Below are 13514 nucleotides of genomic sequence, written 5' to 3' on the forward strand. Positions count from 1 at the left end.
AGTCAGAGTTTTGTCTGTTCTGCAGGCATAACTTCACTGCATTTCTGTTGCAATTCATTGACGCCTGCTCCTCGCAGGGCTTGAATATCTGCTGCTTTTTTCTCCCGAGGAGGCAGTCAGAATTCAGAATCACTTGGCTTCAGAAGCGATTGTTTGTTGGGTTGTTCTGCAGAAGTCTGTATAGCAAAGAGACTTGTGATTTCTGGAAATAGCTGCTCAGTGTCTGGGGGCAGGTGGTGGTTCTGCGGGTTGTGTTTAGCCAACGCAGCCTGTGAAAACGTGGCTTTTAGCTCACAGTTTCCTATACTGCTGTTATTTACTATTTTCTCACGGTAGTGTTGGAACATCTGTTCTGGTGTCTGACACTGTAAATCCTACAGTAAATGTTTACATAGTCAAGAATTCAATGCTTATGATGTTATAAAGACAACAGGAAGAAAAACGCTTTGAAACGCTGTTCAGTCTCATTTTAAAATGGATGCCCGTTGGCATTAAGTTCTTGCCTTGCTGAGAACTGACAAATACTATGGTTTTGTTTCTGCTTTCAGAAGTATTTGATTTGGGGCATCTCAGACAACATATTACCATTGCAGTGGTGTTGCTGGTCTGAATGTGTTCTTCCTTTCTGATCAGATCAAAATAAAAACCTGTGCAGCTAGACCTGTTTTAATCACTCTGACCATATGCCGAGACTCTTCTTTTTACTGTCTGCTTTTACAAAGACTGTTTTAGAATATAAGACTTCATTCTTACAGTGAATTTCTGGTTTGTATCAGGCTAAAATTTTAAAGTATTCTGAAGAATTTGTGTGTTCCCCATTGTTGGTAAGTACTGTGGAACTGATGTGCATTCTCAGAGCCCACCTTTTCTAGCAGTGCAGATGTAGAGTTATTTTCATTATGATAAGGTTGATTTTCTAACATAGATATAAACCTGAGCTTGGAAGTGTCATCCTTAAAGGAGCAGTAAGACCTTTCTGTGACTATCAGCATATCTCCTTGTGTCAACTTTGTCATTACCTTCTGCTCTTCTTTAATTGCTTTTCCTCTGACTTGTAGTTGGATTCCTTGTTCCTGCTTTTCATTTATTTCTGATGGTGTGTTCATTTATTTTATTTACTTGGTGGCTGGGGGACCATCCTTTCCATGTGCCCTTTGCTGTCTTCAATGCAATGTCCTCTCCTTCCCTCTTCTCCATCTCAGTGCAGATGTCTTCAGGGACATTCACAAAACTCCCACTCAGTCTCTCAAAACTTCATTAATGAACGACAGTGCTTGTTTTGTGGTTTCTGTTTTCTCCTTTAATGTTTTGCGGGTCCCCAAATTCTATTACTGTTGGCCAGTGAGTTCTCAGAGTTGTGTTAATTTCCACAATTGTCATCTTTCTTGCAGATGGGGCTTTTTAAATAACCTTCTCTGACAGTTGTATCCTTGGGGATAGAAGAGGAATGAGCCTCCTTCAAATCAAAAAACTACTTTGAGGTTCTCTCCTCCTGGGGAATGGGGAGGGAGGAAGCAGTTATATTCTTCCTTTGTTTATAAGTTTCTGTTTTTGTGCTTGCCTCTGCAAGGTTGTTTCACAGGAGTCTTGGAACTGTTCATTATCTCACTGCTTGTAATAGCCAGAAGGTAGACTGTGGTGGTAGTGTTTTCCAGCTCAGTGGACTTCACAAGTATGATCAGTCTTTATTCTAATGCAAGTATGTCTAAAATATCACTGAGCATGGCTTGGAAGGGCCATTGGAGGTCTGGAATCACTTGATCGGGTGTGCTCCACCAGACCTACTGGGTAACTGCTGTTTGTGGTGGTCTGTCTTTGTTGATCTAAGAAATCTGGTGCTGATTCCTTTCCTGCACACTGAATAGTGTGCATGTGTTTATTTCTGATGCATGTTCAGAAATGCTTAAAGAAGTTATTGAATTTTAGTGGTTTGTGAAAACAGGGAGTTCCGAATTACACATGATCATTATGATGTCTCTGTCATTGTGATTTGTCTTCTAGTGTCCAAATCGTGCCCTGAATCCAGCCAGAAAGCAACTGTCTGCACTGTTCTTTACTTTTATTAGAAAGGTGGGGATTTTGCAGGCCTTTAAAACTGACATCTGTAAAATGAGTCACATAAATGTGTGTTAAGTTTGGGTTTTTCAGAATAGAGTGAAATGCTTCAGTTACAATTAAATATTGTTTGCTACTTAAAGAGGAAACAACATTCTTTTGCAAGTGTGAGTTGAGTGCAGTCTGTGTTTCATGCTGTGTCTGCAACATGCATCAGCAAGTGCAGTCAAAGACTAAGGAAGTTGCAAGGACTTCAGCTGAAAACAGCAGCCCTCAGAGAAGTGCTCACCTTTTTGGTGCAAGTGGGTTAATTCTCAGTTTTCTGCAGATCTTTTTTCATCCCATCATAACCACTCAGTGCCTTTTACAGGTGGTCCTGCATGTGCCATTCTTGAGCTGAGATCTTAAGTTTGCCTTCCCTGTCTGCAAGGAGGTTCTTTGCAGCACTGCAGTGCTGGCAGCAGCTCAGGAGTTGTCACCACACCTTCTCCCATAGCTTTGACCAAGCAGCTGCTTAGGCCATTTGGGAACCCAGGAGAAAAGCAAGTATCTGCTTGGTAGTTATGTTTTGTCTGCCTGCTGTTCCCAGGGGCGATAGGTGGGTGGAAGGTGCCTGAAGTCCACTCTTTGAACCATGCCTGTCTTCGGCTTGATGTCCTTCCCACAGCTGTCTGTATTTGGAGCTTCAGAGAAGTGTCTGGCAGTCAAGAATCAACATAAAGAGAAATTGGCAAGGACAACTGTTTGCTGGTGGTGAGACTGGGAATCTTCCCTTGAGACAACTTTCACTTGACTTTCTAAATGTGCTAGGAGATGTGCTGAGCCAGCAAAGTAATCTCTGTAGAGCCCTACAGGAAACTTCTGCTTGTTGCTTTGTTCCCATTACATTGTTCCTAGTATCTTCTCACCTGCTACATCCTTCTCTCATCTCCTGTCTTGATGTCGTATTCCACAGGCTTGATGATTAACTGCAACTTCCTTTCCATACGTAGAGTTGTGTAGCTATCCCAATAAGTATGCACATAGTAAAACTGCAAGTTAGAGCTGTTTAGGATTGGATGATGGCAACTGATTTATATTTGCAGGTGTCAGCATTTATCTTGGGTGTACTGTCTGTCCACCTTCTCCTTGCTTGGCTGTGTAGTTCATTGACTGTAGTGTTCCAGCTCCTTTTTGTTGGATACCATTCTTTGCTTAGGAGAGCATTGCTTTTCAGGAGATTTATATAAAGATCGCACTCTTAACTTCTATAAGTGCTGTCAGTCTGTCTGTATTCACCTGAGGTTTTTTTTTCTACTTAAGTTTCAGAAATGCAAGATTTCAAGGTGCTGAAAATAAATAAGTCAGTGCCTCCTTCTGCCCCCAATTCTCCTCGAGCAGGGAGCTCTTGCTATAATTATTTAGGGTGATGCCCCTGACAAAAATATGGATAAACCAAGTCCCAGTTTCCACTGAGTTTCAGGATGTTAAGCAGGCACAATTTATTTTTCTTCTCTGCTGTTCTCCTTGGCTCTCGCAGGGTCAGAAGCAGCAGTAGCACTTGGGCTGTTCACAGCTGAGTTGTTTGGAATGCAAATGGCTTTGCAGTGATGCCAGAGGTTCCCTTTGTGCCGGGCCTTATAAAAAACATGTGGCAGATTGTCAGCTTTGTCACATTCTCCAGGCAGCAGGGAATAGGTGGAGGCTTCAGCTTTTAATTTAGACAGAACTGGACTGGTATCAGAAAATCTTAGTCAGCTTTGCTTCACGGGTAGCTGTATAAATCGCATCAGGATGCTGTGCTGAGAGCTTCTGACTCCTACTTGGATAGGAGTGTGATGCCTTGGGCCAAATAATGCCTCCTGGGAAGCATAGTGCAACATATGCTCTGGGGAAAACAATCCCTCTGCCCGTCTTTGCTATCAGAAGAAGATGTGAGGAAATGAAGTGATGCCTGGGGAGAGCGTCAGGCAGTATTACGTTATCAGCTCTGGGTTGATCTTGCATCATCCGAGCTGCAGGAGTGCGTGCTGCATCTACGTACAGTACCTTGAAATTGTGGAAAGGAGATTTTTGTCCTGTCATTAAGTGCAAGGACTTCTCAGCTGGACAAGTCAGGAGTGTTCTGGCAGCTCTAAGGCATATATTGGGAAGCACTCTCTGAAAACTGAGGACAGTGACTGTAACAGTCACTCTTTGGCTCTGTGAATGGGAAGAGCAGCAGAGTAACACTTAAACAAATTATGCAGTTCAAGCAAAGCCCCCTTTTGGGAAATGAGTGGTTTTGGACTTGTCACCCTGACTTACTGTGCCCTCAGTTTCAAAGATTCTGTTCTTTTTAGTCTTCTACTTCATATTCTGGGTACAGTAACTTCTTAAAAATAGGGTTCTGATTAAAGGACTTAACACAGGGGATTTCTTTTAACACAGGCTCTTGTCACGCCAAGTTCTCCGGCTCAAATCTGCTCCAAAGCCAGAACCGCAGTGCTGAAGTCACCCGTGTTCTACTGTTCCTCTTTTAGGCAATGTGAATTGGTGCAAACAGATGGAGGGAGCAGATGAGCAGGCTTCACCAGCATCTTGAAAATAGATCTTGAGAAGGGATTTCAGTACAGATCTGGATGAAGAAGAACGACACACCAGTTTTTTTTGTCTTAGGAGCTCTTTGCTACTTTATTAAGCGTGTCTTTGGTTGGATGACAAAACCAGCTCTCATATTTCTGCTCAGTTTTAATTTCTGTTCCACTTTCCAGCCAGTCTTGGTTGTTCTACTTCCGCTTCTCTGGGAAGTGGTGGGGGTGGAAGTTCTGGCTTCTTCGGAATTGTGATTTGTAGGTCCTTGGCATTCTTTGTATGTGTGATATCCTCGTAACCACATCGGGGAACTTTCCGAACTCCCCCAGCTCAGCTCTGTGTGTACTGACACCACTCATCTTCCAAATGTGTTTTTTCTCTGAGTTGCCTATTCGAGTAATCACAGCTTCCAATCTGGACCAAATACACAATTTAAGATCTGTTCAGACTGTGCACAGTAGTTGTTATGGGGGAGCACCTGGTAGGATGTGTGCAGCTGCAAAAAGTTGGCACGTCGATACCCTACCTGGAAAGCTTGGGTTGGAAGGATGAGTCTTGAGCTGAGCCATACATGGCTTGGACAAAATTATTTATCAAATGGTTTTGCATATGGAAAATTTTACTGGCATCATGCTCTGTGGATTTTAAATGTTAGTTAATTTTTGTTCTCTTTTTATAGGAACTGGAGACATTGTTGCTGTCATGATTACAGAATCAAAAGTGAAGGAGATCCTGAATTATTTAGAAAAGAACATCTCTGTCCTGATGGCCATAGCAGTGGGTTCCCGTGTTCCTCTAAAGAACTTCAGTCGGGGCTCCTTAGTCTTTGTGTCAATATCTTTCATTGTTTTGATGATAATTTCTTCAGCGTGGTTAATATTTTACTTCATCCAGAAGATCAGGTACACAAGTGCACGTGATAGGAATCAGGTAAGGGCATTTTGGTTTTTCCTCTCTGTGTTCTGGTGGTGTTATTGCTGTATACAGTATTCTGTGGAGAATTTCTTTCTTGGAAAGGACATTGGAAATGGAAAGTTAAGTTAAATTGTGCTTATGCTTATATGGTGTGGGGGAGCTCAGAGCTAGTGTTATTAATTCCATCTGTTATTAAGGCTAGCTTTAGTAAATAAGTAAGGTAGTTCAGTTGGTGCTCCCAAACTGTAAATTAATGAAAGAAAACTAAGATACAGATTTGCTTAGTGTTCTGCACTGACTTTATTTAAGACTGATACTTGATAAGGACTGTCTAATTCTCTTGGTCATATATGCTAAGTAATATTTTGTCCAGTGTGACTTTCTGATTGTCTTTTTCTCTGTTATTGTAAGAACTTAGATCTGAATTAAATGCACCTGTGCCCAGAGGTCTTGAATAAATGAAGTTATCGATGTAAATAAGGCTTACACTTTAGAAGTAAAAGTTTTACTATCATGGACTCAATGACCTGCTGTCTCAGTAGTGTGTTCTGGCTTTTATTGCAAAGGAGGAGAAAAGTGACTGCTCTCTTTGGCTCTGTGCATCTCTGTCAAGGGTGCCTTACAAAGCTGCTGACCTCTAGCTGCTGTCCCTCTTCCTCTGATTTAGGACTGACCTTTAAGGGCAAACTGTGGGGCAGCACTATTGGCTTCTTGACAGCGCTTTGTCAAACCTAAAACAAACGCAGACTTGCAGAGCCTCAACTGCGACAAAGGATTTCCTTTCTAGTTTCTGGAAATAGCATCTGATGCTGCCGGTCCCGTTAGATTTTCCTAAGGATGTCATTCTGAAGTGACCAATCTGTGGCTGGTACTTAGTGCAGTCCCTTGGGGTTGGTAGAAGTTTAAATATAACTGTTACTCAAGGAGTGTCAGTGGAGTACTGAACTGTGCCTGCTGCATCCCCTGAGCGGTCTGAGGCTTCTTCCAAACATCTCAAAGCAGCTGCTCCATGGGGAGGGGGCTTCTGTGACCTTTCTTCTTTCTTTAGATTTTCACAAAGGTCAGGAGAAACTCGATGAAAATTTGATGTGGTTTAAAAAGCTGAGCTTATTAAACTTGAATGAGGAGGTGGCGACAGCTCCGACTTGTTTTTGAAGAGCTTTGAAAGCTCTCTCAGAGAGAAGGCTGCACTGTTAGCGGGGAAATAACTTGTTTTAACTGAAAAACAAGATCATAGCTTGGGGCTAGAGGCACCTGTTTAAAAAAAAAACGATTAAAAACATCAAAACCATGCTGTGTTTTATAGATAGTGCAAGTAGATATGGGTATTTCACATGGTTACTCTTGTGCGTTTCCACCAGAGGTATGAAACTCCTTTGCATGTACTGGTGCCCTTTTTCCATTGAGGTGAATGTGGGTCTTAAAGCAAGCATATGCTGCATGCTTATGACCTAAAACGTAACCAAATAGCAAATCCCCAGTGTCCCCAAGGTTAGCATTTCAAAACACTTGTTAAAATTAGAAGGTGGAAAAGGTGGATCTCTTAAATCTGCTATTTAGCAGATTTCCTTCCATGTGAGAATACCGTGTGTGTTTTGGAAGGGTTTTGCTGAGGTTAATCCTTTCTCAGTTGGAGCAGATTTTCTAAGACTTCAGAGAGTACAAACACAGACAGTATAGCTAATTATACGTGCTACCCCCAGTGACTTAGGTGGGTAGTTCTGGTCACGTAAAGCCCCTGCATGCCTTCTCAGCATTGTTCCTCTCTTTGTCACACTTTGGCTGTGCAATGATTATCATTCCAGCAGTGTTCTGGTGTTGTCTTTCAGTGCTGGAGCCAATATGTTGTTCCAGGATGCACAGCTTAGATTTGCTTTATTATTATACTGACTGGTTTCCCATGTGTTGAAGTTAGGATGAGATTTCTTCCTTTAGGAGGCGAAGAGCTTCCCAATCCCAGCTCTGTTCCGGATGGTACTCTGGACACCCAGCACTTGTTGTTTCACATCGGTGTCCTAAAAAACCCCATGAAATGAAGGAGCTGTTTTTCTGTGGAGACAGCAACAAAAACTGAATTATGTAATTTCAGAATAATGTTGGTACAGTTGGCGGCCTTGATTCAGTACACACAGTTGTAGCGGCCTTCAGAGGCCTCTGTGTTTCTCAAATAAAAACAGCCTTAGCTTATATGGGAAGAAAGGAAGTGTATGATACGGGGTGAGGTGGCTGAAGAACTTGTTTTTTCAAGTGTATATGAGGTAGGTAGAGCGAGAAATGCACGCCTGTTCCAAGCTGTGTGGGGGATTTTGGCGTGTTCTTAGAATTGGTCTCTCTCAAAAGCAGAGTTTTTTCAGTACAAGAGGGGTGAAGGACAAAATAAGGGAACTTCCTTTCTTCAAGTAAATGTAAACCCAGTCTCAAGCTCCTGATATGAGAAGGTGTGGGCCTTGTGCTGCTCAGTGCCTGGGACCCACGAGCCCACAGGCCAGCAGCTGGGCGATGGCTGCACAGGAGGGCAACGTGCACCCAGAGGTGGTCATTGTGTAAACAGCAAAAAATAGCTTGACTTTTGCTGTCAGAGTGAGGTTAATATTGAAACCAGCGTTCGTTTCAGTTTTATTCAAGTCTGAATCGAATCTTTCAGATTTCACGACCCACAAACTTGTGCTTTGTGTGGTAGCAGTGGTTTCGGGTAAAGGCAGGATAAACTAGGTTACGCTGAGGATCTGTTATGTCTCAGAACAAGATCAGCCTGTGCTTGGGGAGGGAAAAAAATTCAAGCCTAAGAGAACAGAGTATGTTCTAGCATGCTGAATAAGAAGCAATAGGAGAAGATAATGACAGAAATCACCGGGGGGCACGTTGCTTCAGCTCCTCTACTGCAGGCTGGGTTTGCTTAGCTTGTCACACATGTTGGGTGACTTTGTGGAGCCCTGTGCAGTCTGTGAGCTTTATACCCACACACTGAGTGCATTCCTGTGCTCTGCTGTTGAATTGTTTTGTTTCCTGACAAATCTCTAACTGTGGGCCTCGCTGTTTATGCTGTTAATCACAGTGTTGGCCCAGTGTGTATTGCAGTGGCAGTATCGAGCCCAAATAAGTCATTATAACGGGCAGTAATGAAGCTTGATTATCAGAGCTAATTTGTGTTCTCTTCTTTGTCACTTCATTAGCGTCGCCTTGGAGATGCTGCCAAGAAAGCTGTTGGTAAATTGACAACCAGGACAGTAAAGAAGGGAGATAAGGTATAATGATATTTTAACGTGGTGAACATGGGCATCATGCTTCATTTTTGTTAGAGGAAACAGTTTATTTTTCAGCTTTTCCTTTCTCTCCTGGTATTCCAATCTTCCCTTCCTTGTTGGAGACTGCTTATCATATGGCACAATGTTTTGTGTAACTCGTGGTATTGCTGTACGCTGTAAGTCTGTACATTTCAAAGGAGTTTTTCTCACTTAAGTACTTCTTGCGCTCCATCTGGCAACTGTGACTGAGTGGTTCTGTGTGCTAGCTGGCACGCAGAATTCCCAAAAAGCTTATACTCAAAAAAAAAAAACCCCTTTTTTTTCTACCTCAAAGCTGAGGTGATTCCTGTAGGGAAATCCCTGCTTTATGTACCACAGGAATTCAATTGGATATTATATCTTGGCTGATGTTTTATATGGTTGCTGATCAGCTTCAAGTGAAGGGGGATGGTTTTGTGTGTGTGAGATATTTCTCTTTCCCGAGCCATGTTGGATGTAACCACCCTGCCATCATTTCTGTATCTTCTTGGTAATGTTTGCTCTGACACAACGTGGTTCTTGTACTGATTACAATTACTTTTACCTTTGTCACAGCCGAAGCTTTTGACTTGAATTTTCATTCTGTTCATTTTAGGAGACAGACCCAGACTTTGATCATTGTGCTGTCTGCATTGAGAGTTACAAGCAGAACGATGTTGTTCGCATTTTACCATGCAAGTAAGCTAGTAGAGTTGCTTTGTTTGGAAACTTTTTTTTCTTCTTGCTCCCTTGCTTCATTTCATGTTAAATATGCACTGTAATTTCTAGATACATATGTTAGCTATTTCCTGTCCCAGTAACAGCCATTTTATTTTAGACTGTATGAAACCAGGTCTGCATATGAGTGGTTCAGGCGTTAGCAGTGGAGCTGTTTATATTTGAGGTTTGGAGCAGGTTTAAGGGCTGAACAGCAGGCAAACTGAAGTGTAATGAACAAGGTGCAGCAGCAGCATTCTGTACAGTGTCTGTGCAGTGCTGCTGTGGCTTCCTGAAATAGCGCTGGAGGCAGATGCAGTCTTTCCAGCCTTTGTACCTCGTTTGACATCAATCAACCACTGAGCTGGCTGTCTTTGGTCTCTCCAGTGCAATGGATTCTTGGCTTGAGGACTACTGCTTGCTGCATGCTCTGTACTGGTGCTTAAAACCTAGCAATTTCTTTTTTGCCCTTCTTTTGACATCTACAGGTTTTCAGTTCATTTCCATTCTTGAGTTATGGGATATCTGCTCTTTGAGAGATGCTTTTAAGTGCTTATCCTCGTGGTTATTGGTTTCAGTGATTGGGTAATTTTTGGTAGCCATAAGCATTACCAAGGTCATTTTTCCCTTACATTCTGATATACAGAGCTTTCTCTTTATCTCCGAATGCAAAATAAAAAAAAAAAAGACATGTTGCATATATACAGCCAAGATCCAGTAATCTGGTATGTGCTTGATGCACTAGAAGCATCTCAGTTATGGAGTTGGAGTTAACCTTCAGTCACATAGCGCAGTGTGTAGCAGTTCATTATCAGTCTTCTGAATCTTCCTGTGGGCTGCTCTGAGTAGCTGGATATCTTTAATTCTAATTCATAATGAGTTTCTATTATGATAAAAGGAAAACATTATTTTCTATCTTAGCAAATCAAAATATGTATGTATTCTAATTCTGAAACCAAGCTTAATTAGTTTTTACTTTTTTCTGTTCTTTATTTCTTGGACTGTGGGAAAACAATGAACTGCTTTAGGTTCTCAGTAGTGTTGTGTTGTTGTGTTTAGTTAATGTACCCTAGAAATGTTTGTTCCAAAACTACCATTAAAATATTTGGAAGTTCAGGAGGGTTTGGGAGGCTTGGGTCTTGCAGATGGGTGTTCATTTCTTCCTACGGTTCAATCATTTTTACTCATTCAAAACTGACATCCTCCTGCCCATTAAAATTGTTGAGTTTTCAGACACTTTTGTCATATATTGTGGTCTCACGTAGACTGTGCCTATGTGAGTTATGCCCTAGTCCTTCATTTATGAGGAAGATTTGGAAGTCAGAGGAGAAACTTCTGAAAACTGTTCACCAGCTCTGAACCACAATGCTGATGGATGGAACTCAGGGTTTAGACTCGGGTTTGCAGCGGGTGCTCACAAGTCCCACTCCTCAGTATCTGATGCTGAGGAGAGGTCAATGAGGAGTCCTTGCCAACGTAGAGCACACAGTTGATGTGGAACCATCTCCTACCACTGAGCACAGAGCAAAATGGGGTCTGAAGGCCACTTCACTAGATAAGTGCCCAGCACTGCCCAAGCAGCAGATGTCTTGCTAGTATCAGCAGATATGACACAGACCTTTTGACCAGGATGATTGCGTATTTATTTTACAAGTCCATTTCCTTCAGATGCCTGCTGCAAGCCATGGTGCTGCAGGCAGAGCCCCCTGGTCACAGCTGCTGCAGGGAGCTGGGGGGCTGCACCTGGCTGCTGCCTATGCACAGCTTCCCTCACTGCAGTGTCCCATTGAGCCTTTTCCACAGATCCTTTTCTGTTCTGTTTTTCAAAAGAATATAAGGTCAGGGAAGGCTCTGGCTGCATTCCTGCTGAAGGCGGCACAGTGACTTTCATGTTCACTTTCTAGTGCTCTTTTTGAAATCTCACTTTTCATCTGCTTCAGTTCAGCTTTGAGTTAAGCGCAGACCTCTCTTGGTTAGATGGAACTTTTGAGATGGATACTTTCTAAAAGTTTTTTTTTATACTTGTAGAATGAGAGAAGGGGCAACCAGTGCCTGCAGAGATAAGCCGGATGAATTTCAGATTGCATATAAAACTTCTCAGTCTACTGAGGTGCTTCTCCTCAAGTCTTGTTTTAGAGATTTAACCCCTTTCTACTTCCTTACATTTTGACCTCTCCTTTTTGGTGCAACATGCAAAGCTAGTATTAAAAAAAAAAAAAAGGAGAATCTCAAAGATGGATGAGAAAATAAATGAGAAAATAAATTTCTCACGGAGGAAAGGGATCAACCAAGAGGAAGCAAATGAAGGGCTAGCAGTCCTTCTCACTGTGCGTTTTGAGGAAGCTATAATCATTAGACAGTAGGAATCACTGACATTGATTGAAAGGTGGTGTTTCCCTTTGATACAAGAATTGTTCTCTGCAGTTAAGTATGATCTGTCACACTATCTCTATGGAGAGGTGTCTGGTTGGATAGACATACAGCTGATGAAAATGATAGAAACTCTACTGCAGTATTTGCAGTCATTACACTGTTCTTCAGAAAGAAATATGTTCAGTACAAGCTGTTTATAGACACAAAATGTCCTAAATTGGGAGGGCCCCATAAGGATCATTAAATCCATACCTACAGCTTTTCATGCACAGGGATAAGGTAGCCTTTTTCCTTGGACTTACAGAACTGAAGAGCAGTTCTGTCTTCTGTGAATAACATTTTATGTGTTAGAATAAGCAGTGGATGCAAACACTGGAAGGAATGTAGCTGAAGTTAGGCCTTCTGAAGTGTTCTTTAATCAGATTGTTCCACTTCAGCATCGCACAGCATCTGTGAGACAAGGGAGCACTGGGTAAAGAGTGATCAGGAAAAAGGTAGTGTGAAGGAAAGATAGGGATGAGAGATAAGGGAGAGGGACAGCAAAGTGATGAACTGGAGAAAAGCACAGAGAAAAACATTGGAAAGGGCAAAAGATGGTCTGGGAAGGAAGATCACAGTGCAGAAAGAGAATTAAAGGAATCACAAACAGCTTATAAAGAGCAGCAAGCTGGTAGGATGAGGCTGAATGTTGACTATGCTAAAATAAATAAGTTTTAAGCCAAATTGTTACTATTTCCTGCCGTGGGCAAAATGAGTGCAGCAAGTGGCAAAAGTGTCTTATTCTGTGCTGCTGAAAAAGCTGTTCCTCTAACAGAGCAGCGTGACACTCCCTGCTGTCCTTCCAGCAGCATTTCTGCTACCCATGGCAATGGCTGTCCTTCTGCCTCTTGCAATCCCAAGCATTTGTGAAGCTGTGCGGCACAGCAGAGGGGGTTATGGTGTTTCCTGGGCATGCTGACAGAGCAGAAAAATACCTGCAGCTCACCTGTTTGGAGCCCTGCCCGCATGGGAGGCTCTTGCAGCGCTGCCAGCCACGTTGCTGGCTGGGTGTTGCAGCCTCGAGGATGCAGCTGTGTCACACTGCTCCCAGACACATGGCTCCCACAGGAGCATCGTCTACAGCTGTGACCCAGGGCAGCTCGCTGGGAGCTGGGCAGATTTATGGTCTTGAATAGGTTCCTATTGACCAAGTGACAGAGGGATGAAGATGGAGAAGGTTTATGATAGCAGAAAATGCAAGGGCTCACTTTGTCAGACTAATTTAAAAAATAATTCATGTGTTTATTGTCTTAGTAGCTGTGTAACTGCTTTAACTCTTGTAAGAGAAAGCCAGACAGAGCCCGAGCTACAATGATGGTATCAGCAAGCTGCTTAAGCAATAGAGACACGGCATAAGTAGTAGGCAGAGCCAGGCTGATCTAAATCAATAAATAACCTTGGGGGCACTGCTCTTTTCTGAAATGCATTAATAAATGTCCTTGAAGGTTTAGGAGCTAAAAGCAAAGAACAAAGAGGTTGCCAGAAGAGTTGAACTGTCCTGGTGCATTTGAACTCTGTCAAACTGCTAATGACTTGAAAAGAACTTGTAACATTTAGTGGATGCCTGCTGCCATCCATATGGGTACCCTGCTTTGCTTG

General features: G+C 42.5%; 1 protein-coding gene across 2 annotated transcripts in view; it reads left to right on the forward strand.

The window, feature by feature from the left end:
- RNF130 (ring finger protein 130) overlaps nt 1-13514 on the forward strand; it is a 41947-nt gene that overhangs the window by 12562 nt on the left and 15871 nt on the right. For both annotated transcript variants that reach the window (XM_031598295.2, XM_031598296.2), the window contains exons 3-5: nt 5288-5538; nt 8697-8768; nt 9403-9485. In XM_031598295.2, the coding sequence (XP_031454155.2) occupies nt 5288-5538; nt 8697-8768; nt 9403-9485 (406 nt within the window). The remainder of the gene's footprint in view (nt 1-5287; nt 5539-8696; nt 8769-9402; nt 9486-13514) is intronic.

Source organism: Phasianus colchicus, chromosome 15 (assembly GCF_987193195.1).
Source record: "Phasianus colchicus chromosome 15, bPhaCol1.hap1.1, whole genome shotgun sequence".
Lineage (NCBI taxonomy): Eukaryota > Metazoa > Chordata > Aves > Galliformes > Phasianidae > Phasianus > Phasianus colchicus.